Source organism: Trichosurus vulpecula, chromosome 3, assembly GCF_011100635.1.
Source record: "Trichosurus vulpecula isolate mTriVul1 chromosome 3, mTriVul1.pri, whole genome shotgun sequence".
In the NCBI taxonomy this organism is placed as follows: domain Eukaryota; kingdom Metazoa; phylum Chordata; class Mammalia; order Diprotodontia; family Phalangeridae; genus Trichosurus; species Trichosurus vulpecula.
In genome coordinates this window covers 215,145,026-215,172,403 of record NC_050575.1, presented here as the reverse complement: position 1 = coordinate 215,172,403, position 27,378 = coordinate 215,145,026, and the positions used below count along the sequence as shown (strand labels likewise).

General features: G+C 43.9%; 1 protein-coding gene across 1 annotated transcript in view; it reads right to left on the bottom strand.

Moving 5' to 3' along the window:
* The window catches only part of LBH (LBH regulator of WNT signaling pathway), a 29,928-nt gene extending 3,820 nt beyond the window's left edge, over window positions 1–26,108 (bottom strand). Inside the window, exons 1-2 of the mRNA XM_036751903.1 lie at window positions 25,823–26,108; window positions 21,974–22,076 (exon numbers count right to left, since the gene is read on the bottom strand). Coding sequence (XP_036607798.1) covers window positions 21,974–22,076; window positions 25,823–25,848 — 129 coding nt within the window. The 5' untranslated portion in view covers window positions 25,849–26,108. The remainder of the gene's footprint in view (window positions 1–21,973; window positions 22,077–25,822) is intronic.
* Window positions 26,109–27,378: the final 1,270 nt, after the last annotated feature.

Genomic DNA, 27,378 nt, shown 5'->3' with positions numbered 1-27,378 from the left:
CCAGGAAAATAAAGAGGCTTGAGGTCTTCACGGGTAGAATTACTCTCCATATTCTTCCTAGACTCAAATCATTAAGTTTTTGAAACCTAGTAAACTGTGTTTGTTGTCAGAGTCTTTATTCCAGAAAGAAGTTTAGTGTCATTAAAGGACTTTTACAATTTCCCAAAAGTCTCCTTTTAAAATTCTGGGCTCAATTCATTATCCATCTGCCACATACTGATGAAAAAGTTCTACAGATTGTCCATCTGATTACATGTCATGGTCTGACCAACAGGCATTATTCATCCACTTGATTTTTCCCATGTGGATGGTTAACCTAAACTCTCCTGGGCAGTCCTAGATCTCATTGAGGAGACTCTGCAACATTGGCAGACGTTATGCTTTGCTAAAAGGAGAATCTGGAGGACCTCACCATCTTCAAACTTGTGCTAATCTTGGTTGTTGTGTTGTGAACATTATCATACTACCTTTCCCTATTGCTCCATGGAAGAGAAATCTTTTCCACTTACAAATCTAGCTGAAGTTTACTTCTACCACTAATTAGCAATGGGGCACAGCCCCAATCCCAGGCATCTGCTGCTCCAGGCAGGAGTCCAATCAAGCTATGAACACTCCATTTTCTACTGAGGATTCTAAGATTCTACCAACCTCAGGGAATCCTCTCCATGCCCCTGGATGAATGATTAACTATTTATCCCATAAAGACCTATTGACGGGGATTAAATCTTAAGCCAGCTGCACAACTGGGCAACATTAAAGATTTAACAAGCCTCATAAAAAGGCAGTGTAGTGGCATTCCAGAGGGGGAAAAGCATCCAGGGAGAAGAAGCAAGGAATCTGTATGTCAGATGAGGGTCCCCACAAAGTGGTTTCCCTGCTTTCTGAATGATTGCAATTGCTGAAATCATTTAGAACTCAGCAGTATTCAACAGGCAAAGTAGAAATCAGTGCGTTGAGGGCAATCAAGGGGAATTACGTCTTTTCTCCTTCTAGACCCCATGCATGCCTTCTCTGGGGTGGGGGTGGGGGAAGAAGTGACAGGGAAGGTAACAGGGCACACAAGGTGACAGAATAAGGAAATGAAAGAAGGAGGCCTGCCTAGGACAAAAAAAAATTCTGTTACCTGACCCCTTCATAAGCAAACCCATTTCACAGATGGCACAGGAGGAAGGAAACTACCCAGTATGATATTTAAATTGACCCCAGCTAGTGGTGTCACTGGCCTTCAGGAGACCTTAGTTAAGTCTATTAAGACATGCAGTTTCCACAGAGGTCCAAGAGCTGGTACAGCTGGAAACACTTTAGTTGTCACCAAACCTTCAGAAGGCAATGAAAGTGGTCACTCACACTTAAGAAGGGGAGGAGGGCCTCAGTTGCAAATATCTTTTAGCTAGACCTCTGTAAACCAATTTAGACCACAATGCCCCATGCCCCTCTGTCCTCAGCAGAAGGACCAAAGACTCAGGACTACAAATAAGTTCCAGGACATAATCACTGTACAAGAGGAGAGGAAGGAGCGACTTTCATTTCCTCTAGCTCAAATTCTGGGATATTATGAATTCTATCTCCTCTATCCCCATCCCTTAGGGTATGGAGTACAAAGAGGGAAAAATAAAGGCCATCTAGTACATCTGACTTGGTTTCAAGCCTGTTCCAACTAAAATCTGATCTAAGGTGAAGAGAACCTAAAGGATAATACAACAGACAAAGTCAGGAAACCTGGGTGCTGAGCCGCTCCCCGAAACCTCTGGCGGGATAATCTTGGCCAAATCACTTTATTTCCCTATGTAACACTCATCAGGGCCCCTTCCTTGCTTCCAGTCATACTGAGCTAAGTTATGCCAAGCACAAGATTGGGCACTGAACACACAGAAGGACAGGGGCACAATGGCAAAGGGAAATGCCATCAGGACAGACCACTTCCCAAATAGCCCAATGTTACTTTCTCCTGGAAAAAAAATGATGGCATGAACAAGTTGTTGGCAACTTCCCCAGGGTTGCTGTCACCTCCCTCTGCCTTTCCCCAACACTGAGGACAAGCTGTTGGCAGAATTTGTGTAAAGAACTTTGCAAACCTCAAAACTGATCATGAGCTTTTGGTAACAGATACATGTCAGAGTTGACTAAGTTCAGAAAAATGATGTCTAGTCATCTAATTAAAAGATAAAGCCCCTACAATGCATTTCCATTAGTTTTTTTTAAATGAATTTATGTTCTATAGAGTGCTACATTTAATTCTAAGCTGGAAATGAGTTAAATGTTTGAATAAAATGTCAGGTGGTAATTGCAGCGTTAGTAGCAGTAGCAAAAGAAAAGAGGGAAAAGGAGAAAAAGGATGTAAGCTTCCTTAGAGCAAGGATGGTCTCTCTTGTCTCTGTATCCCCATCTCCTAGGACAGTACATGGAACACAGAAGGCACTTAATCAATGCCTGCTGATTGATTGGATTAATGAGATTGGTGAGCAAAACCCTTTTAGCGACTTGAATGGAAAGATGCCAAGTTCAAAATAAACTTCCACACTTCCAAGGTCTGTGATTCTGTTGATGGGGATAATTTTTGTACTGTCCCATCATGACTTGCTGTGGTGGCCAACCTTCTGGCTGGGCCACGGAGGGCAGACAGACGTACAGGTCATTGGCCAGCCTGTGCTCAAAGCCCCAAGGCAGTAGGCCTTGCCAGAGCTCTAGCTGTCCTGCAAGGACATGACCCTCAAGAGCCTGGTATCATCCCTTCCAGGACTCAAGTGAGCCTCATAGGAAGACCTTCATGGAGCCCACAAAACTGACTCCTTACTGATGGCAGCTGAGCTAAGGCAACAGCTCATTTCTGATCTCCAAGCGAGAGGCAATGACACTGATATACTGTAATTAAAAAGCTGAACGACAACATTTATCCCAGGAGCTGGGCCCTGCTGCATGAGAAAGCTTTCCCCAGGGACTTAAAAGACTGTGCACTGCTTCCTTGCCAGAAAACTTTGCTCCCTGGGTTGCTCAAAGGAGCCTCCAGTTTTTTTTTTCTTTTTAAAAATGGTTCTAAAACCTGCTAATTCTGTGGGAAAAAAAAAAGATTGTGTAATAATTGAGCTGCTTCTTGGCCACAGTCTCCCAGAAGAGATCTTATCATCAGATTGTACCAACGTATTCTTCTGAAAAAAGGGGGTTCTACCCCAAAAAGGGGAGGGAGAAGGAACAATCCCCAAACCAAGGAGCTCCACATTTCCTCCCAAACAAACAGAAATGCTCCCAACAAGCCACTGAGCTGCTGGCTGCCAGCACAATCTTATCTCTCACAGCTGCTGTGAGAGAGGCTGACCCCAAGGAGGTTGAGATTTTTCCACTAAGTCATGCTTTTTAATCATCAAGGCAGCAGAAAAAGGAGAGGTTGTAACTGCAGTTTTAAGGGGGTGGGGAACAAACATATAAAAAGATTCAAATTGGTCTTCTCTAGACACACAACAGGTAGGGGCTGAGGGTGCTTGCATTGGGGGTGGGGGTGGAAGGAGGGAGTGTTAAGGCACCCAGACTCTCTGTTTAATGCTGGGGAACAAAAACAAGAGGGAAATAAATACTTAGCCATCCCTACAACCCCAGAAGGAATCCACTTCTGGTTAAACTTCCTCCTCTGATCAAGAGCTATTCAGAGGCATTGTTATCCTCGTTTTGCAGAAGAGGAAACATAAATTCTGAAGGGTTAAGGAACTAAGTAACATCCAGCACCACAGCTCAAATTCAGGGGTGGTCAGTCCTTTTCAAATCCAATTCCAGCACAACGCCAACTCCAGAGGGCAAGGACTAGCTTCTTCCACAATGCCTGGAATTGTAGATCCTTAATTAGGGATTGTAGATCAATCCATAGGATCATAGAGTCTGATGCCCTTCCCGTCCCACCCCCCACCCTCCCATAGATGAAGACTCTTAGGCTTAGCCGGGAAGTGAGGTACCCAAGGTTATGTACTTAATAAATAACAAAGCCAAGATTTGATTCTGGAATGTCTTCCCAGGGTTCTCTCCCCTTTACCATGATGCTTTCTATAGCACTCTGCCTTACCAAGTCACGCCCAAAGGTGATGATGCCCAATTCTGGATCACTAGCAAGCTACAGCCCCCACTTCTACAAACACTGAACAACAATATCCAAGTTAAGACCCTAGGGAGGCAAAGCTATTTCATGCTACATAAGGCGGAGAGGATTTGGCAGGGTCCCGAAGGGCTGTTTACATGTAATTGGGAAATATTTATGAAAATAATAAAAATAATTAAACACAAAATGAACAACAACAAAGAAAGCTAAGGGCTGCTGCAGACAAAAGACAGCTTTGGTGTTTCCTCTTTCATAGCCTAGGTTGAAGGGGAGACCAAAGAGATCATGAGCACCTAGCACAGTAGAGGATATTTAAATATCTCAAATATCTGTTGAATGGAAATTTTACAGCTGAGATATCCACTTCAGGAAGACATTTGCAAATCTATCTTCTGCCCCAAACAGAACTGAAACTAGGGTGAGATGACCGGTACTTTGTCCCAGGGTGCCAAAATTTAGAGAGCCCCTGAAAGCATTTGTAGTCCTTTTGCAGAGTAGAAATAACTAAGCCAAACCTATAGCACTTAAGTTTTCATCCCCACTCTTTCCACCCCCAACACACACATGCACACATGCATGCACGTACACATACACACACATACACGCGCACACATGCGCGCACACACACATACATATATTGAACAGCCCCAGGTACCAAAATGGCCAGTTAAGGCACTGGGTCCACAACTATTACTCTACAATCCCTAGGAATTAGAGCTCTCTAGGGAATGGAATCTGGTTGAGCTGAGAAAAAGAGTTGGGAATTAAGAATTAGTCACCAGGTCACTTAGGTGTAAAAGTAGCAAGTTTGCCTTCTCCTGTTTCACCCATGGAGGGGAACTGAAAGGCAATACCACAGTTCTAAAGGGTCCAAATTTGGGGACCTGGCTATCATCTGTCTCCCTCTGAGCCAGGTGACCTAAACCTGACTTACTCTAGGGTAGGGAGGAGAGAAAAGATATTTGGCATCTCTAATGGAAAATGTTAGTGATTCTGGTAAGACCAGCCCTCAGCCTGTGTGTGTATTTTGTGTTTATGTACACCATCTTCTAACACCCTGATAAACCTACGAGCTGGCCCACTCCAATGAGAAAGGAGTGGTCTGCAAAAAGCTGAGACATGCTAATAAGGAAAGCAGACACCGGCTGCTGGAAAGATGAAAGGTAGTTAACTGGACACAAAGGGCTAATTACTAGCTCTGCAAGCTGAGACCGTAGTAGCCTGCACATCCTGTTTTCCCTGCTGGGGGTAGAGGCAGAGGGAGAGAAACGGAGGCAACAGGGAGGGAGGGCCAAAAGACTCATAATAAATAGTCTGCATCCTAAAGGGTATTGGCAACAGGGACAAAAGGAGTAACTTCCTTTTCCCAAGCCTAAAGATAAAAAGGAATTTCCCACCAAAGCCAACGGGTCTCATAGGCAAGGTTGAACTACCTTGAAGAGAATAGGTTTTGTCCCTGAGCAGCCAGATCTAGCCCAGGGAAAGTGGGGCTCAAATACTTTCTGAACAATCTTCAGGAGAAAACCCCGAGTTGTTGGCTCTGATACCTTCCCTTCACACCTCTCTTGTGTCTCAGTTCCTCCCAAAGGAAAGGTCAAGAGAAATGAGTTGACTCCGTCATGATTTGAGAATTCTGGGGAAACAGGTCATCCAAATAATCCCAGAATCATCACTCCGGAAGGAACTTTAGAAGTCATTCTGTCCAGCCTCTTCATTTTACACGTGTAGAATTGAGAGAACCAGAGAGGGGTAATAATTTGCTCAAGAACAAAAGCATTCATTAAGGTGCAGAGGCCCAGTCTTCTGACTCCTAGATGAGTGCCCTTCCCCCATACCAACATGGCACCTTCTCTTCTCTTGCTCTCCATCCCCAAATGAGTATGCTGGCTTTTAACGAGAACCTAAAGTGCTCCACCAGAGCTAGCTGGCTCTGGTCTGTCCATCCCGCCTTGCCATATCTGGCCTTGAGGCTCATCATGGATCCTCCCATTTTTGACTACAATGAAGTCAGAAACACAAATGAAGCTGCCACCTCTTCACCTGATGATAACATTTGCACAAACAGAAACACTAGAATTTTACATAGCAGTGGAACATAACCCATGGAGTCTTCTTGACAGCTACTCATGGTGATAAAGATTTGTTTCACCCCCTTGCTTCCACTGTTATTCATTTAAAAAAAGATAAAATGCAATAACAGCTTTTGTTTATCTACTTCTTCCTAGATGGAGCTGATTTATAACAATAGATAGACACAGCTTCAGCTTAGAGTTAAATTTGTGAATCAAATAAAACTAGGCACCAAATTTTCCTCCTTTGTGTATTGCCCATTCCTCCATCCCACCACCCCTCCCCCACACATGCATGCATATTTTGAGAAATACAGAAAAATATTTTCCCTGAACCATCTCTTTTCCTCTCCTTTGGAATAATGACTGAATTTTGCAATAGAACCTTGGGGGTGGGGTGGGGGGTTTGAATGTGTTTTGTCTTTGACAAATCACACTAAGGGTTAATTTAAGGACTGGCGTGTAGAGGAAGGAAGATCTAGTCAACACTTATTCCTTTTCCTTTATTCCCTCTTCCTTTCCTCTTTTAGCTGCTTGGGCTAAAGATGAAAGGGTATCTGCCACCTTTGCAAGGGGTCTCTTTCCTATTAGAGTTGGGTGCTAGCTGGACTTCCTGGTCCTTCTGCTAGACTTAAGGTGTTTAAGCCTCAAAAAAGCAGGGAAAGGAAATGCTTTGTGTAAACTTCGCTTTTCAACGACTTTGCAAAGCATCTTTCAAGCACACACCCATCCTGCGGTCTCTCCACTAGAAGCTACACTACCCAACAGAAAACCATTAGGAGAGATAAATTCCAACCAAATATTCAACTGATCACTGTGTAACTAAAGGATCAGCGAGGGAATGAAACCTTTGAAAAGCTCGTAGCAATTCTTCTTCAAAGTTGCCCAGGTCTGTGGGAAAAGATGGAGACCATCTATAATGAACTCCTTTATATCAGCCTTGTCACTGGCTTCCCTAAAGATAATCTCCCCTCTTGTTTGCCAGATCAAATGCCTTGGGGCCTCATCTGGAAAGTCCTAACCAAGAATATTGCATCAGTCTTTCTGCTTGAGGCCCTTCTTCCTTCTGTCTTTATTTATTTGATTTTTACTTTTAAAATATTTTATTTTTAATTTATTTTATTTTAGGACTTTCTTATTTTATTAAAACCTTTCACTTGACCCCGTGGTCACTTAAATACTAGCTATTTTTTCTCTTCCCTTTTGATGCTTAACTCTTCAAATATGGGGTCTACATCCACATCCTTTACTTTTTTACCTTCCATCCTTTCTCAGCCCTTGAAATCTGGCTCCCATTAATTCAATCCAATTCTATAGTATTTATTAAGCACCTACTATGTGCCAGTCACTACAAACACAAAAAATGAAATAGTCCCTGAGCTCAAGGAGCTTACATTTTACTAGGAGAAATCCACGCATACAGAAAATCGAATATAAAGAAAATACAAAATAATGGTGGGCAGAGGGCGAGGTTAGAGTATGAAAAACTGAAGTGGAGAGAAGATCAGGACAGGCCCTGTTTAAAGGTGGCTCTTGAAGTGAGCTCCAAAGCGATCTTGGGGTTCTAAAAGGCAGAGGGGAGGAGGACAGCGACCTAGCTGGGAGATGGAATGTTCTGTACTTTTGTCAAGAACAACAAGTTGGCTAGTTTGGCAAGAATGTAGGGTAATCGAGGGGGAGGAATGTGAAATAAGTATAGAAAGATATGTTGGAGCCAAATTGCAGAGCTTAAATACCAAACAAAAGAGTTTGTATTTCATTCTAGAGGCAATAAATAGTCACTTGAGCAGGGCAGTGACGTGGTGGTCAGATCTATGCTATTCCTACCACTTTGCTGAAATTACTCTCTAAATTCCATAATAATTTGCTTTTGGCCAAATCTTCTACATCTCCCCACTGTTGTTGTTGTTGTTCAGTTGTGTTTGACTTTTTGTGACTCCACTTGCGGTTTTCTTGGTAAAGACACTTATGTGGTTTTCCTTTTCCTTCTCTGGATCATTTTACAGGTGAAGAAACCGAGGTAAACAGGGTGAAGTGTCTAGTCCAGGGTCACACAGCTAGTGTTTGAGGACGGATTTGAACTCAGGTCCACTGTACCACCTAGCTACTCCACCCCCTCCCCATTAAATCCCCCTTTGGTGATGTTTGACTGCCCTTACCTCTGAAGGGCTCCCTCTCCCTTGAATTATGATACTGCACCTTCCTAGTTCTCCTGTCTCTCTAGTTTCTCTTCATTTCCTTTGCTAATATCTACTCATTCTCCCAAACTTTCAACTGTGGGTATGCCTAAAAAGCTCATCCTCAGCCCTCTATTCTTCTCCCTTTGCATTATTCCTTGAAAGATCTCAGGTTCTGTCATGGCTTCAATTTTAATTCCTATGTTAAGGGCTCTGCCAATTTCTGTCCTGAGCCTTCACCTTTCACTTGGATGCTAGTCCTCATTTCCCACCTGCCAATAAAGACATTTCCACTTGGAAGAACTCTCTCATTCACTATAACCAAAATCAGACTCACTATCTAAATGCAAGATTTTCCACTGGGTTCAAAGATTTAATTGCATTAAATGTGTAAGACAGAGGAGGCCTTGTCATGCCACAATTCATGTGAAAAAAGATCCAGAAATTTTAGTTGGCCATGAGCTCAACCTGAGAAAATAGTATGATTTGGTTCTTTAAAAAAATGATGCAAACTTACTCTGTGTTAATAGAGATTTAATTCAAGGAAGGTAATGCTGTCACTCATTCAACAACCATTTAAAGTAGCTAGTATGTGTCAGTAATTGTGGTATGTCCTGGAACTCAAGAAACAAAAAGACAAACAGTCCTTGCTCTCAAGTAGCTTCTATTTGTTGGAGGGAAACATGTATATAGAAGTACAAATTTTATTTTTGGTCTAGACTCCAAATTCAGTGTTCATCCCACTACCCCACATAGACAAGAGGACAGACTTTAATGTGTCACCCTGGAAGGCAAAATGGGTCAAAATTACAAGGAGGAAGATTTTTGCAAAATTGAAGGACTATCTCATAATTAGAATGTCCCATAAATGGGATAGGTAGCCTGTCGGGTAGTGGTTCTCTTGTCACTGGAAGGGTTCCACATGTCAAAGATGATATAGAAGGGAATGATGTATTGAGTTGGAGGTTGGATTAAGTGACCTCCAAAGTCCCTTCCAACTCTACAATTCCATTATGCTTTTTGTTTTTTAAATGGGTATTGTGAAAATTAATGAAAGTGGCCAAGATCAGAAGCGCAGGACCTGCATATTGGAATTATCCTCTAACCTCTATTTTAGAGTGAAAGTACAACATTTTTAAAAAGATACACACTTGTGGTAGAAGAGACTATAAAAGTAAATGCAGTATTCATTGACTTAGCATTTGTTTTCTTTATGAATAGAATAGGCAAGGTTCAATTCCAAGACATATTTTTTCATGTTAACAAGCAGCAGTCTCTTCTTAAAAACAAATTCCGTAGTATTCCATATTTACATAGTATCACTAGGCTGTTTGCCTATTGCAATGCGGCCAAGAGCTATAAGCTTTTAATGCCAAGGAGCAAAATGCCCACATTATTCTTCCCAAGGGCCAACTGGAGATTGGAACCAAAGGTGTTTTTTGTTTTTGTTTTTGAATTTACTATTCCTAAAATCAGAAGAGAGGGCCATGACTCTTGGTTTGTGTCCTCCTAGGACTGTAACTCTACTACCTAGAACCCAAGGGAACATAATTGCCAGGCTCATTCATAGTCCCCCAGTTCTATAGCATGAAGAAAACCAAGATGGTACAGAGGATTAAGACCAACAGATGGTCACAAATTATACTACATTGCATCCATTTAGTACTAGTAGATATATCGAAATGATGAAATCGGTTCTTCTATACAGATCATAACTAGTATGCCATCTTCAAGCACAATGAAAGAACCAAAATGGAAATATATGTGGCCAATAGGGGGCCTCCCTTCATTGACACAGATGTAAACCTCTGCCATGCCTTGAGAGATGGTTATGTAAGTTTCTATAGCTAAAATAATTAATCACTTAATAGCCAAAGCCTCTGGTGATTAGCCTCTCTAAACTTAGCTAGGTTGGTTCTTGGATAGCAGCTCTTCATTGCTAGGCCTATATTCAAAGCCTTTCTGACAACCGCTAGAACTTGCATTCTCACAAGTATAGTCTTTGAAAACCCAGGGTCACCTCTTAGCAATGATGAGGCAGATAGGTAGATAGACAGGCAGGTAGGTAGATAAATAACAGACAGACAGATAGATAGATAGATAGATAACAGACAGACAGACAGATAGATGATATAGATAGAGATATACCTATCTTACACACACAATGAACATTCTAAATAATGCCTGATAGACCGACAAGGTCAGATTTGGAGCTAGAAGGGATTTTATAGGTCATCTAGTCTACCCTTCTCATTTTACAGGTAGAGAAACTGAGGCCTAATCTGGTGAAATGACTTAGCCCAATGTTACCCAGGTAGCAAGTGGGAGAAGTGGGAATTGAACCCAGGTCCCCTGATGCCCAAACCAGCACTCATTCTATTATAGCACAGTGCAAATATTTCTTCAAAGAAGAAAATACCAGAGAGATAAAGAGAGAGCTCTAGTAACATAACTTTTCCTAATGAGTAAAATTAAATGTTTTTGATGTTTTCACTTTTTATCATCATTGCATAAAAGAAAACATCTGATAAATCTGATTTTATCTGAAATATCTAAAAACAAAATCAAAGAAAAATACTGTGGGTTTGGGTTTTTTTTTTTGGTTTTGTGTGTGTATATATATACATGTGTGTATTTTTTTTAAGATTGCTATCTACCAAACTCCTCTACTATTCTGTGTCCATAGACTTCATTGAAACAATATGTAATCAAAAACATTCTTGTGGGCCTAAAAGGCAGTGCTTCCGATACTGTAAGCTTTCATCATAACAGGGTCTGGATAGGAAGCATAAATTCCTTGAGTTTGTGATCAACTTCTCAGTCTAGGAGCCACAAAAACCTTTACCTTCCCCAAATCCACCAGTTAAGGCCTTTGAGCTTGTCTGCCTTGGTAGAAGTCCTTCTAATGTGGGAAAGCAATGCATGCCCTCTTCTAATACTTTGCTGTGGGCCAGGGAGTGGAATGGGGGCAGGGGGAAAGAGTGTTTTTAAGGTTTTGGAAGCTAAGACCCAACAATAACATGAACTAAGGTAATAGCTACAGTCTTTGGGTGCAGCCCACATAAAAGTTCATAGGAAGGGAGGCTCTGAGTGTGTTGGGACCTAGACTAAAAGAGACAGAGACTTCTGAGAATGATGTTCCTTTTGATGGTGAGTTACTAGTTCATGTTGTTCCACCTAAACCCTGGGACATCACATCTTCCCTATTTAGGAGAACCAAAATGCAACTGTCAACAAACCAAGGTTGGGGTGGAGGTGCAAAAAGTTTGGATTAGCATATCTGGAGTTTCATTTTTAATTACCAGCCACAGTCATCAATCAAATCATTGTCACTAGAATGTTTTCCAAAGAAGACCCTCATCAGAATACTCCCAATTCTAGTCAAACAGTAGAGAAAGGACCACTTTGCACTTGGAATGAACCTTGATTTTTTTTTAAGATTGGTCTGTGCAACTAGGGGGATGTCATGAGGTCTGAGTGAATTAGCAGAGATATGATTGGGTTTGCTGATAAAAAAAAATCCATCTCTCTTTTTGGTGGTAGTGGGGTTGAGGAGAGGGCAGATGGGGAGACAACAGAGCGAGCTGAGCATCCAAACAAAAGTGCCATAGGCTACTAGGGCTAGAGGAGAATGAACTTTATCCCTCTGGAGAACATCTTCCTCTGACATAAGAAGCATCTGAAACTATCAGCCCCACAGGAACCAGTGGTTGTCTTCATATCCACAAGAAATGATTTCAGGACATATCCCTGAGAGATCATTTCAGGACATTCATTAGACACCCAGGAATAGCTCTTGGCTACAATCACAAGATCCATCACCCAAACACATGCCTCCTCCTTTACCCCTGCAATTCTCTTTCCTTCTCATCCAAGTTGGGAGACTGGGTCAATGACTAGGAGAATATGCTGATGAACACCAAGTTCTATATAGTTCATTGTTCCTACTTTGGAGCCAGGAAGCTTACTCAGACTATTTATTCTGCTAGGGCTTACAAAGGTACACTGATATTCTCAGTGCCAGCAAGCTAAAGTTAGAGCAGAATTAATCAATATTTACTCTACCTACTACAGGGCAGGGCACTGTACTAAGCATTTTGGGGGACATAAAGAACAGTATCAGTCATACCTAGCTAACAGCATAGACATGTCTTGGAAATAATTAAAGCTTGAACTTTGAATCCATAGGACTGATAATAAACCAGACCTCCCTTCTCTGGGGAAAGAGGTGGTACAATACTTGCTTGGAACGGGGCATGGGCTATCAGATATGGCTAACATGTTGGTGGGTTTTGCTGAATTTTACTTCTTTTGTTATAAGAATGGGCTGTCTTGAGGAGGGGCAGGCAATTACTGGGAAAAGATGGGGATCTAAAGAGAAGCATCAATAATTATATAAAATTGAGGCTTGTTTAAATTCATGCTTTTATTAGCATTCTAGTCAGTTGGTCTCTGAAGGTAACTAAAGGTAGTGAGAAGGCACTTTCCCCACAATAGGGTTATCTCTAGAACTGTGAAAGTCAGTTGAAGCCATGTAGGGGCACCTCTGGGGAACCAACTGTTCTGCCAATGGGGGTGCAAGTACATTGAGCAAGACAGCTCCAGCCAAAGAAGTGAGACCTTGGGAAGAAAGCTAGCTAGAGTCAGTGCCATGACTGGAATACACTGACTTTCTAGTCAGCCGGTCTTCTAAAGGAAAGCAAAATTATAGCTTCTAAGTGGCTTTCATATGATTGCCAGTAGATAAAATACTGATGAAATAAAAGCTGAGAAATAAAAATTTTCCCCGATTACATCAAAAACTCACTAGTGCTATAACGGACAAGTGACTTTCTTTCTTGGTGGGCCAGTTTCCTTGACAAAAATAGCCTAACTCTTTTGTAGGGCCTAATAATAATAAACTGTTAACTTTAATGATTTTATTATATATAAATTATTAATAGTTTAAAGTACTAATTTTATTTTGAGCATTAATAAATGTTCATTGACTGACTAATAGTAATAGACACCTTTCTACCATTTCATAGTTTACAAAGTACTTTCTGCTCAAGAACCCAGCTGAGATAGATACTGCGAGCATCATTATTATTTTTATTTTATTATTTGTTATTATAATAACTTATAGTTTATTATAATAATTGTTATCATTATTACTTTATGGATGAGGAAACTGAGATTCACTAAAACTAAATGACTTGGCCAGGATCACACAGGTAGCAGCGACACCAAGACTCAAACTCCAGTTTACTGATTAGATGGTCCCTCATTGAGGACGTTGTAGAAGAAAATTCAACCATCTCTTAAGCTCTCTCAGTTAACCAGCATGCTAGGATTATTTCACTTTTGTCTTTCTATCTCCAGAGCCTAGCACAAAGCAGGTTTTTTATAAATGCTTGTTGACTGATAAATTATGGTTTGATACAAAACCAGTGCTCTCTCCATTAGGAAAAGCTGTAGGGCGTGGTGGATAGATTGCTGCGCTTAGAGTTAGATTCAAATCCAGGGTCAGATTGAGTTGGATTAAAATCCTGCCTCAGACAGTCACTTGCTGTGGGATGCTGGGCAAGTCATTCAACTTCTCAGCCTCAGTTCCTTATCAGTGAAACAAAGGGGCTGGACTCTGGCTTTGTCTCTAGATTTGATCCGAGGCTTCCCCACTGGATCAGTTGGTATGAATCCCAGGGAAGACAAATGCTAGATACCAGCCACAAAGGAAGGGAGTTAACGCAAAGAGGGCTTGTGCATATGGACCAATACCTGATGTCTCTCTAGAGCATTCACTTTCTTCTTCCTCAAATTTACACTCAGACTGAACTACCTTTTTTGGTCATTTAGTCGTAGAGGGGAAAAAAAGTCTGTGCTAGTCATTGTCACCAAGCATAACATCTGGTGGTAGAAATGTGGTGTGGAGGAAGAGGTAAAGGGTAGGAGGATTTAAAAAAAATGTCAATGTTCCACTGAAATGCCCATCCCTGGATGGACCTGTCCTGCTACAACTGCTACAACTCTACTGATATGTCTGCTGCATGTCCCCTTAGGGACTGATGGCACAGAGCCTTTTAGATGTCATTGTGGTGGATTATTTTCTGTGGCCATAAGACTGCTTCCTCTACAGGGTCACTGAGCAATGCTTTACCTAGCTCTTTGGAAGATTCTATGTATGAATAGCATTGGGAGCTGACCAGGGCCACCAAACACCTGAATCACCCCATCCTCTATTCATTTACCCAACAATCATGGGCCACTCCACACACCACTGTGAGAAAAGGGTTATCTGTCACTCAACAAGCCATTTTAAGTCAGGAGGCAGAAGCAAGAGATGTTCTTTGCCTCCCCCTTCTTTCCTTTCCCCTCCCTTCCAGAAGCTAGGACACCCACCCAGGGAAAGAAACATAGAATACTCAAGCTGGAATGGATCTTTAAAAAGTCCAACCCCATCATCTGACAGATGAGGAAACTGTGAGGTTAGATCCTCAGTAGAGAGGTTTTCTTAGGAAAAAATAAGGAAGGAAGGAAGGAAGGAAGGAAGGAAGGAAGGAAGGAAGGAAGGAAGGAAGTTAGGAGAAGAGAGGAGAAGATGAGGTAAATGTAGACTATGTGCAGTCAAGACATCTTGAACTTTCTTTGAACTGACCCATTTGGTTTCTATGTATAATTAGGAAGGAATGCCTAAAAATTGGAATATAAATATTCCATAAATGGAATAAAAAGGAATGCCCAATAAAATGTCCATTCTTTGGACCAGTTGATATTTCATCTAAGTAAGGGATGAAGAGGACAGCTGAGTGGCACAGTGGATAGAATGCAGTGCCTGGAGTAAGGAAGATTCATCTTCCTGAGTTCAAATCTGGCCTCAGACACTTATCATCTATGTGACCTTGAGCAAGTCACTCAACCCTGTTTGCCTCAGTTTCCTCATCTGTCAAATGAGCTGGAGAAGGAAATGGGAAACTGCTCCAGTATCTTTGCCAAGAAAAACTCAAATGGGGTCATGGACAATTGGACACGATTGAAAAACAAGTGAAAGGGATGAACAACAGTAATAAGGAGAGTGTCATGACTGTGTCTCTGGGAACACAGGGGGAGCAGGGCTAGTCCAGAAGGTCCAGTTACCATGGGTTGGTTTCCCCATTAGAATGTGAGCTCCTTGAAGGCAGGGACCATGTGTACATAGTAAGCTCTTAAGAAATGCTTTAAAATTTAAAAAAATTATTCATCCATCAAATAAGGAATAGTCTTTCCTTAAGAATTTAGCTATAAATGAAAATAGCTAGAATTTACATAGCGCTTGAAGGTGTGCAAAGCAGTGTACATGTGTTATCTCTGGTGCTATTATTATCTCCATATTACAGATGAAGAGCCTGAGGCTGCAAAGAATCAAGTGACTTGTCCAGGGCCACTCAACGAGTCTAGGTCTGAGATAAGATCCCTCAAAATCCAATGCTCTTATCCACTGATCGGTGCCTCATCAAAGATACATCACTTCTTCCTCTAATATAAATGCTCAAAAAAAAAAGTTTCAGGATCTGAGCCATAAATGGCAGGTTAAGGGGATGCGATCAGAGTGAGACCCAGGTAAGGATGATCACAGCCATCGGATGACTGATTTTGAGCTGGAAGGGACCTCAACAATCATCAATCTAATCCCTTCATTTTCCAGATGAGGTAGTTCAGGCTTGGAAGAAGTTAAGTGATATTCCCAAGGTCAACACAGGTAGGAAGTAACGGAGGCCAAGAGGGGCTCTGAAGTTCTTTGATTCTGGGTCCAGAGCTCATTCCACTGCACACGGTCTATCACTCAGTCATCCTCCGATGGATTAGCCGAGGGTTGGTGGAGATTTATCACTCTTGGCTATTTATAGTCTGTATTAGAACCTCGGCCTCTCTGGAGAGGAAAAGGTTATTCAATGGAAAGATGGGCCGTAGAAATGCTAATTTCACAACTGAGTAACGGGGAAAATGGCCAGTGACAAGACAACTGGTTCCCAGGAGCCAAGGAAAGAGATGGTGAGAAAAAAGGAAGCTGATTAAAGGACTAATTTTACAGGAGGGGCTACAATGGTCAACTTAAAAAGCATCTGCTAACCAAAGGGAAATTCCTTCAGGCCAAGCCAGAGATCCTAGAGGAAGGAGAGATTTGCCATCAAAGAAAGAAAGGTCAGATCTAGCCCAAGGGAGGAGGGAAGCACCAGAGCAGAATCCAGGCAATTTTGGGAGAAAGGAGTTTCAAGCAGAAAGCCAAGGGTTACAACTAGAACCCAGCAGGCTCCCTTCGGGATTCACTCATCTCAGAGGAGTCTAGCAAGAAAGGACAGTGTTCCCCAGGCACTGGCGACAGCCCAGAGGACGAAGCAGAGAGAAAACTATAAAATCCTTATTATTTTGGACCATAAGCCAAGGAATTCCCTCACAATGTAGTTCAGGTAGCCTTGTAGTCCACAGGTGTGCACTGCTGATAACCCACTACAGAGGAGGGGGAGATAAAATCCAAAACAGAAGGTTGAAGTCTTGATGTTGAAAGCTAAGGAAGCCAAACCTCTGAGTCCTTCAGTGGCAGCAGCAGAAAAGGCAAGGGATGACCAAGGAAAAACTTCTATTTGGGGATGCCTTGGGCTATTTCACCCCAATTTGCTTTTCATATGGAATGGGAGCTTGCCGCAAAATATCCTTTTTAATTAAGCTCCATTAACTTTGCAAATGCCCCTTGAGCAGGGGTCCATGAAGCAGTGACTGCTCTAGTTCAGGAAAAGAAAAAACTAAGTGAGAGGGAAAGAAAATTGATTTTTGTTCAATTAAAAAAAAATTTAATATAATTTTTTTTAAATGTAAGAACACTATCTGAGCTCCTAGAGAACAGAAAGTTATTCCATAAAAGTACTAGGGACTGCAATAATTCATGTTTCCCTGGCATGGAAACCCAGGGTACAGGGATCTAGGCAGCCAGAGTCCACTTTCTGGGGCCTTTAACTCATTCCACTAAGTCCTGATGCTCTCTCTGATTACAGTATTGAAACTTGCTCACTTGCCCCACGGGGGAGGAATGACTGACACCAAATCAATGGACAGGAAAAATTTCATTTGACCTTATTTTTTCTTAAAGCCACAAAACACCAACCTTCCTCCTCTTACCCACCCCACTTAGAATGTTTTTCTTCCTCTACTTCCCCCATAGGAATACCCAGTTCCCTTCAGGGCAAAAAACTCAGATTTTTGTTGTTGAGTTGTTTCAGATGCTTCCTGATCCCATCTTCTTGGCAGAGATACTAGAGTGGTTTGCTATTTCTTTCTCCAGCTTGTTTTACAGATGAGGAAACTGAGGCAAACAGGGTTAAGAGACTTGCCCAGGGTCACACAGCCAGTAAGTACCTGAGGCTGGGATTTGAACTCATGAAGATGAATCTTTCTGACTCCAAGCCCAATGTTCCATCCACTGTGCCACCTAGCTGCCCCATAGAGCTGAGTTACCTTTTCCGATAAGAGCTCTTTTCCTGTCCCTAGAGGGTGTCCCAAAAGTCTTAGTGAAATTTTAAGTTTTAATAGCTCAAAACTGCACTAAGACTTTGGCGACAGCCTTTATTCTATTTTACTTATCTGTATTTTGCCCCCACCACCCCTGTGGAATAGAAGCTGCTTGAGGACAGGGGTCTCTTTTTTGTTTCTGTCATTGTATCCTCAGCAACTAGAACAGTGTCTTGAATGAATAATAATAGGCCTTGAATAAATGCCTGTTGAATTGAACCAAAAACCATATTAACTGATTTGGATCAGTAAATATTTCTCATCCAGACAGTAAAAGGCAAATCCCTGGAACCTTTTCCATTGAGGAGTTAAGGTACGCCACCAAAGCAGGAGCTGGTGACCAGAAATCCGGAATAGGGGTGTGCTCTGCAAATCAGAAGGCATGGGTTCTGGTCCCTAACATATGACCTTGGAGCAACATTGTACCAGGGCATCAAGACTCCATTTCTCCATCTGTCAAAAAGGAATTAATGCCTGGCTTCTAGCAAGCTCGTGGGACACAGCAGATGAATGACAATGGCTCTCAAGCACTTTTAGTTCCTTGGAAAAGAGGCACAAGATAAGGGCCACACACTATTATTATCCTCAGAAGGAATGCCAAGTGGAAAGCTAGCTGTGAGACTCACCACCCCCTTCCCCCCCCAACCCCTTCACCCTCCACTCTCCGGAAAAGAGAGAGCCCAGGAATGTAAATGAAGGAAGGCCTTTAGCAAACTGTCATTTTTGGCCAATCACAACAACTCTGGTGGGAATTTGTTTTAATTAACCAGCATATGCTTTGAGAAGGTTTTGAGGAAATTGATCATACAACATTTATGAAAACACTTGCCGTTTCATTGAGAACACAGTGGAGGATATGAAAGAAATGCCAGGAACAGGTCAGAAACTCAGTAGGGTCACCTCCCATCTCTCCCTTTCTCCTGACCAGCCAGCTAAGGGGATCTTTCCAAAATCACAAAGATCAAGATTTCAAATCCAATAACAGCGTTTGAAATTGCTCTTAGAAGCACTGGGTAAGGTAAGGGAGGGCTAGAAGCCGTCTGTGGCTACCAAAATGCAAGGTGGTAGTGAAAAAGATGGAGCAGTTGGGGGTGCAGTCAGGAAGATCTTAGTTCAAATGTGACCTCAGCCACTAACTAAGCTGTGTGACCCTGGGCCAGTCACTTAACCCCTACTTGCCTCAGTTCCTCATCTATAAAACAGGGACACACTGCAAAAGGAAATGACAAACTACTCCAGTATCTTTGCTGAGAAAACCCCATGGACTAGAGTCAGACATGACTGAACAACAAGAATGGAAAAGGAGGCAAAATTCTACTACTAAGTGGCTGAGAGACCTGGGGTAAGTCATTTCCCGCTCTGGGCCTCCTTTTCCTCATCTGTCAAAATGAAGTGGTGGGACTAAATGATCTTTACAATTCTAAAATTCTCTCTCTCCACTCACATGGCCACCATGCTAGTTTGGGCCCCTACCACCTGTTTCATGAATGATTCCAACAATCTCCTAATTGGTCTCTCTATCTCCAGTTTATCTTCCATACAACCAACAAACTGATATTTCTCAAGCACAGATCTGACTAGGTTATTCTCCTGCTCAAGAAACTTCCATGGGTCCTAATTACCTCTAGGATTAAATATAGAATTAACTGACTGGCATTTAAACCCCTTCACAATCTGGCGCAAGCCTATCTCTCCAGTCTGATATGATACTATTCCCTCTTATGAACTCAAATCCAGTTAATCTGGTCTCCCTGCTGTTCTACATACACAACATTGCCTATCTGCTTCCTTGACTTGGCACATGTTCTCATCCATGCTCTCCCTCCTCACCTAAAGCCTCTTAGAATCTCTATCACCCTTTAAGCCTCAGCGTCCCTGTCATCTCCAACAAGAAGCGTTTCCCAATTTCACCAGGGAACTCTTCACCTGCCCCCAAGTTATTTTATATACTTTGTTTATCTATGCGTGTGTTCATTTTCCCCCAATGGAATATAAGCTTCTTGAGGACAGACACATAGTAACTGCTTAATAAGTACTTCTTGAATTGAATAATCCTACATAAATTCCATTGAAAGATCTTGTGACACAGTCTAAGAGAAAACAGAGCTAAAAGAAAACCTCACTGGTGACCACAATAAAATGTTCAGTATGACTCATTGGCTAAGAAACTTGCAACCCAAAACAGAGGTATAACTTAAAAGAGTGTTGTTATTCAGTCATTTTCAACCATGCCCCACTCTTCCTGCTCTCTTTTGGGGTTTTCTTGGCAAAGATACTGGAGTAGTTTGCCATTTCCTTCTCCATCTTGTTTTACAGATGAGGAAACTGAGGCAAACAGGGTTCAATGACTTGCCCAGGATCCCACATTTATTAAGTGTCTCAGGTCATATTTGAACTCAGTTCTTCCTAACTCCATGCCCTGAACTCTATCTACTACATCAACTAGCTGCCTTTAAGAGAGTGACTAGAACTTCTGTCAAGATCTCTGCTACCTGAACTTGTCCTCTTGTCCAGAACCCTGGAACCCTGGGTTACAGAACCCAACCATGGATAAAGTACCACTTCTTCAGCCCACTCCTCCTAATTAAATAAAAATTACAAAGTGGGATTTGATGATACTGACTGGGAGCAAGGATCTTGAAGGTTCCTTCTAGACCTAAAATTCTATGAATATATAAAGAAGTGCCAGTGGCAGAAAGAGGGTAGAAGTGAGCTGGGATGGCCGGCATCCCATACCCTCTAGTCATCCCACTAATTCTTGGTTTCTGTCTAACTTCCAGTTCACTGTGGGCCTGGAACTATTCATTTCTCTTCTCCCTGTCTCCTTTTCTCCACTTGGTGAAATGCCTTTTGGAAGCAGTAATGAAGAATAACTATGTTAAGCTTGCAGAAGAGATGACCTGAAGAAGTTGGGGCAGGAGAAATGATAGCTGTCTTTAGGTATTTGAAAGGCATGGAAGAGAGATTAGACGTGTTCTGTTAAGCCCCAGAGGGAAGAACTGGGGCGAATGCATACAAGAAAGGATATTTTTGCTTCAGTTTAGAGGGGGTAGGGGGATGGGGAGGGGAAGATACCTTGGAAATCAAACCTGTCTGCAAGTAAAAGGGGCTGCTTTGGTGAGCTAGAGGCCTTTAAGCCAAGGCTGGGGATCACTGGTCTAGACCTGGAAAGAGACCTTAGAAGCCACCCAGTCCCAACTCTTCATTAAACAGATGAGAAAGGAGGTGCAAAGTTAAGTGCCCAAGGTCACATAGAGAGATGTGGGAGATGGTATTCCTTCTCAATTAAGGGAGGGACAAGATGATCTTAAGTCCTTTCCAACTTGAAGATTTGACACTGAATAACTTGGGAAGACTGAAGAGTCCTTATCCTTAGCCCCAATCCAAAACATAACCTTCATCTTCTGACCTATGAGTTACCTTAAAAGAAAGATTCTCCAAGAGTCTACAAACTAAGGGGTCTTTTAAATATTTTGTTATTTGGATTAACAGTGATATCAAGACCAACGCCAGTTTTATGTACAAAAAATAATCAAAAAGTGTTTCATCATATAGACTACTCTCTAGTTCTGAGAAGTCTTCTCTATCATATATATATATAGTGTTTTAAAGTGATTTACCAATATTTTGAGCCTCGTAATAATCCTATATCACCAACATGATGTGTACTATTATCCTCCCCAGAGGGGTAAATTGAGGCTTAGATAAAGAAATATTAAATGGCTTGCCCATATGCATACATCTGCTAAGGAGTATTTGAACCTGAATCTTTCTGACTCCAAGAACACTACTCTTCTATACAGCACTCTTAAGAAGTGGAATTGGTTCTTTCTTGATTGAGAAGTGAAGCTGCCTTAAGGATACCATATGCACAAAACTCTTCCCCTGAAAGGCTTCACTTACAGTACCTCTTCCTTCTAAGCCACAAAGTAGAGGGAAAAACCTTTATTGTTGGGGCCAGGCATGGAGCTCCCCACATGAGCCATTCTCTCACTTTCCCTCTTTTCCACCTGGTGGTGGGTACACATCCATCATAAACAGTAGTGGGGTGTAAGGGTGGTCCATTCCAGTGCAACCCACCAGCTGCTAAACTGTCACCAAGTGAAATGGCCCTAAGACTCACTCACCTGATAGGAGATGCCATCTTTCCGGGTATTCAGCCCAATCTCATCCATAGATGGGGCGCTCATCATCACCTCAGTCATGTCAGCTGATCTCAGATAATCAGGGCTGCCAAGAGATAAAGAGATCCAAAATGAAGTGAAGGGGATTGTTCCCACTCTTCAGGCCACACTGCTCTATCACAAGAGCTGTCTGGAAATAGGATGAGAGGTCAAAGGGGTCATGGACTGAGGCTTCATGGTACAGATAGGGCAGTAAACTAGGAGTCAGGAAGAAGAGTTCAAATCATGAAGCCATATACAAGCTGTGTGTCCCTAGGCATGGCACTACCCTGTGCATCAGTTTCCTCATGTCAAATGAGGCAGTCGGACTTGATGTCTTCTGGAGGCAGGTAGGTGGCACAGTGGGTATGCTACTGGGCATGGAATAAAGAATACCTGGACCCTAACACTAGCTGTGTGACTCTGGGCAAATCACTTAATCTCTGCCTCAATTTCCTCAAATGTAAAATGATGATAATAATTCCACAACTTCCCAGAACTGTTGCAAGGACGGAATGATAAAATAATTGTAAAGAGCTTACAACAGTATCAGGTACATAGTAGGGGCTTAAGGCTTGTTTCCTCTTCTCTTTCTTTCCAAGGTCCTTTCCAGCTCTAGATTTAAGATTTAGAACTGAAAGGGACCCTGCACGTCCAACTTCTTCATCTGAACAAAAACTCAAGTTACTTAATTAAATTTACCTCAATTCAGTAAGTGCTAAGTCTTGACTATAAATCCAGCCCACTCTTCACTTTGGAGTTCTACTGATCACAAAACTCTTGGGGGGATGGGGAGAGTGAGGAAGGGGAAATGTTTAAGCCTTTGAATAGCTAATCTCTTGGCCATTGGCCACTGATCTCAAACCCACCGATGGGTTTGATAAAAGGCATTCAAAGACAAATTCCTTTTTTTCCCCTTCCTGAAAGCACTGAGTCTTTGCAAATAATCGAAGAATCTCAGATTGTCAGATTTAGAAATATAAGAGATCTTAAAAGTCATGTAGTCCAACCTCTCCCATTTACCAATGAAGAAAGTGAGGCCAGAGAGAAGAAATAATTTACTAAAAGTCATAGAGGTAGTAACAGAGGAAAGGACTCAGATCAGAGAACTCTGCCTCCAAATCCATTTTTCCCCCACGGGTACATCTGTGTCCTTGTTCCCTGTCTGGTTCCTTTATCTAAGGAATGGAAAGCACCGGGAGTTACTTCATCTCTTTCTAAACTATCTCAACTAACTTGCTTCCTTGCAGTATTTTTTGTCATTAACATGTCATTAACATGAGGATGATGACAAAAGTACAAAACTGTCATTTTATAAAAAGATTCATCAGAGCGATGTATATACCTCCCTCCCAGATGTGTAGAGACAAGTTCCAGATATGAAGGCTTTCAGAATTCCTTCACAGTTCCTGGTGCCTCTAAATTGAAGCATGTTCTAGCTATGCCCTGGGTGGGTCTGTACCTCCCCACACTTCACATCGGTCAACGTCCCCTTTTCCAACCCCAAATACAGTCCTGGTCAGCTCAATGCTAGTAAGGCACCAAGTACATTCCCAGCCTTAATGATTGAGCCGTTCTGCCTGCACAAGGCATTTCCAAAAGAACAAAGCGACCAAAGAAGCATTTCTATACCCCAAATGTGCACTTGGTACACACTACAGGGTGGTCAAAGGCATGGGACTCTGGGACACAATGTCCACTACCATATATTATAGTGAGCATGCCTTCCATACATGCCTCAGCACCTTCTCATCTTCACTATCTCATATATGCACACAAAAACTAGCACTAAAATACATGGGAGGCCCAGCTTGAAAGGAAACAAAAGCTGTCTCCTTGCCATAGCTACTAACGTGTGGGCATATTTTTCCAGAAATAATGCGTCTCTCCACTGAAGATGAGGTAGATTAGTCAACACTGACTTGCCAGCCTACCTGGATGCCCATTAGTTGAAGTCGGTGAAGGCGGCTGGGTAAGCTTGAGGTGAGAGGTAGGAGATGAGGGTCTGAGAAGCCCATTAGTTATTCGTACCCTGAGTCCAGCAGCCACGCCCCGCTTAAAGGGACACTGGTTTCTCCAGGGGCATCAAGTTCATCAATTCTCTCTCTAGAGAGAGTCGGGCTGAGGACCCAGGGAGGAGCAGGCAGCGTTCAGCTGTCCTGATCCCTTGCTTGCCGCAAGTTCAGGCCCTTCCCCGGGACCCCTCCCAGTAAGCTGAACCTCAACCGGGGTGGGGGGGTGGTGAGGGTGGGAGTGGGAGAGGAAGACCTGGAGCTGCCCCAGATTTGCAGCCTTTCCCTCCTCCTCGCTGAGGTCTGGGGCTACAGCTGTAAAAAGTGGAGAGGAAAAAGCTGCAAACTTTCCTGCTCCATCTCAGCTCAGCAGCTTCAGGCTAGCTGCAAGTGGCTACCTTCATACTGCTGGCTCGGTACAGGCAAGGTTGCCTTGCCAGGAAACAAACACCCTGAGTTGGGGCCCAGGGTTCCTCTAGAAGCTTCTAGTTCTCACACGTGGGAACAGGTTTTGCAGGCACCAAGCTCACTCTCCTTGGCACCCCCTCCCCAACCCAGCGGAGATGCTAAGTGTTTGCTCGAATCCTTCCCCTCCAGCAGGAAGGAAGCAAGCTCCGAGCGCCTACAGGAGGTCGTCTCTGAGGCCCGACTCGGCAAACCACACTGCTCCTCCTCCTCCCCTCGCAGTCTCCACAACCCCTTCACTGGTGAAGCCCCAGACCTTCCGAGACCTTCACACACTCCTCCATTAGGCCAGCCCCCTGTCCCTGGGCATCTCAACAGACTGCCAACAATCCAGCCCCACACAGCCCCTAGGGATCGACACTACCCCATCAGTACAGCCCCTAAGGACCTAAGGACCTCCAAACACGCCTTCTTCATACGGCCCCTCCCCTCCTTCCACTTCCTTCCCCGCCGCCCCCCGCACCTCCCCAATCCTAGAATCCATCCCAGGTTGCTGGTTTGTGTTCTCCCGCCTCCCCTTTCTTGCTGCTGGGACTTAATCAGCTGCTTCCCCCCCTCACGAGTCAAGTTGAATGGTTAAAGTGACGGGGTCAAAAGGATGCAGCGTTCCTCTCAGGGAGTGCGGGGAGAAGGCGCGCACACACGCGCACACTCGCGCGTGCACACACATATTGTACCACCACTATCGCCACTATCACCACCACCACCCCGCCCCCCTCCAGCCCGTCCATAGGGGGCTCTCTTCTCTTCCAACACCCAGTACCACAGTAGCCGTCACAGCACCCTCTCAAGCCCATCTCCAGCACTCTACATCAAGACTTGCATCCAAACCAAAGAAAAAAAACGGCGGGGGGGGGGGGGGGGGGGGGGGGCGCAGCGGAGGAAAGAAGACACTGTCTCCGTTCCCCAAATCAAGCAACACTCTCGAGACTCTAACATCAATCCTCATTTGAGGAGGGGGCATTTGGAGCACAGGGCGGAGTAGGGAGGATATCGGTCCCATTTGCTACACTCTCTCCCTCATTATCACCCTCAGCCATCATGCACTTATGCGAAGCCTCCGAGTTCAGTCTTTGTCTGGATTCTCTCAATACCTTCCAGGGCACTTAAGCCCCCCACCTTCCCCCGCTTTCCACACACACACAAACCCCTCCCTTAGGTGCGATTTCGGCATTTAGCTGAATGATCGCCAGGAAAGGAGAACTGCCCCTCCTCATTAAGTCACAGTAGTCAGTAGTCACTGTACCCTAAAGGGACGGGACTCGGGAGATGACGGAAGCCGCTGGCTTACACCCCACCGTACAACAAACACCAAGGGTAAAGAATGAATACTCACCAGTGTATGGGGAAATATACAGACATGAAGTCCTAAGGGAGGCTGACCCACGCCCTTGGATATTTAAAAAACGGTCCCCGGGCCAGAGGAAAGAGGGCACTGCAGTGGCCCAGCGCCCAGCAGTTTTCGCTAGCTTTTAGGGGCAACGAAGGATTAACCGTCCCGGGACACCCCCTCTGAAGGGCAAAATATCAGGCGCACTGGCTCCCACCGCTCTCAACCACCACCCGGAGGAAAGGCTGGCAAGCAGACGTGCCGATACCTTTCCCAATGAGCTCTCAGCCCCACAAAGAGCCTGGGAAGCCCTATTTATAGGAGCAGGGGGAGGCGGGCCTTGGGCCCCAGAAGCCCCGCCTTCCCTCCCCCCCACAACTGGAATAACGTCACCAAAATCATGAATGGTTTCGTAGCTGCGAGCTAGTGCCTGCGGCTCCGCTCAGCTCCTCAGAAGGGCCCTGGTTTGCTGCAGCTGCCCCCCTTCTCTCCCTCCCCGTCCCCCACCCCTTCCCGCGCACGCATTCTCTCTCTCTCGCTCTCACATACACACACACACATACACACACTCACGCACACATGGACCCTCCTCCCCGCACTTCGCTGGCTGATTCTGCGGGTGTACGTGTCCCCATCACAAATACAATCAGTTCCATTCCTCCCCCCATCCAAAGGAAGTTGTCCCCTTTGGGTTCCTGGAGAGGGGGTAGGAGATCTCTGAACGTAAGAAGGAGAGATGGGTGGAATGGGGAGGGGGGGGGAGTATGAAGACTGTACGTGAGTGGAATCCTAGTCCATATGTCCTAGTAATAATCCATAGTACATATGGACATGCATTTCAATGCAAATGAGCCGTGCTTTAAAAGAAGAGCCCTCCCACCCCCAATTCAGCATCCATTCATTGAAGCTACCCCCTCCCCCCCACCCCACCCCGGCCCCGGTAGCCGGCATCTGCACCAGCATCCTCCCCTAGTCTATTGCTGCCGACCCACATCCCGCCCCCAAGGTTTGGGCACTAGACAAGAGTCCAGGCAGTCCCCGAGAGTAGCTCCCTTTGGAAGCCTCTGCTGGGCCCGAGTCCCTTCGAACCCTCGCCTTTCCCGGCCCGCCAGCCTCCCAAGCCCAGGGCTGCTCCGTTCTATTTCGGGAGATCGACTGTCTATGAGCCCCGAGCCGAGTAGAAAATAATCTGTGGGAGGGCGACTCGAAGTTGTGTGATTTCCGAAGGGGTCGGTTTGAGTCCCTGCTGTTCGAGGAGGGTCTCACTCATATGTGTTGGGCTAGATATCCATGCATACATCCATGCCTGCATGAATACCATATGCACATGCTTGCGTATAAATAAATATATGTGTATCGCACACATAACATACGTGTATGTTATGTGTATGTGCCAGAGAGGACGTAGTCTCATCCTGGGTTTTTTCCACGAGACATATACACACGCACAGTCCGTGGCAACGGGTGGGGGAGGGAGGCGAAGAAGCAAGCAGGGAGGGGACACACCACCCCACAGCCCTAGCTCCCAGACCAAGCTCGGAGGAAGTCTGGTTTTAGACCGG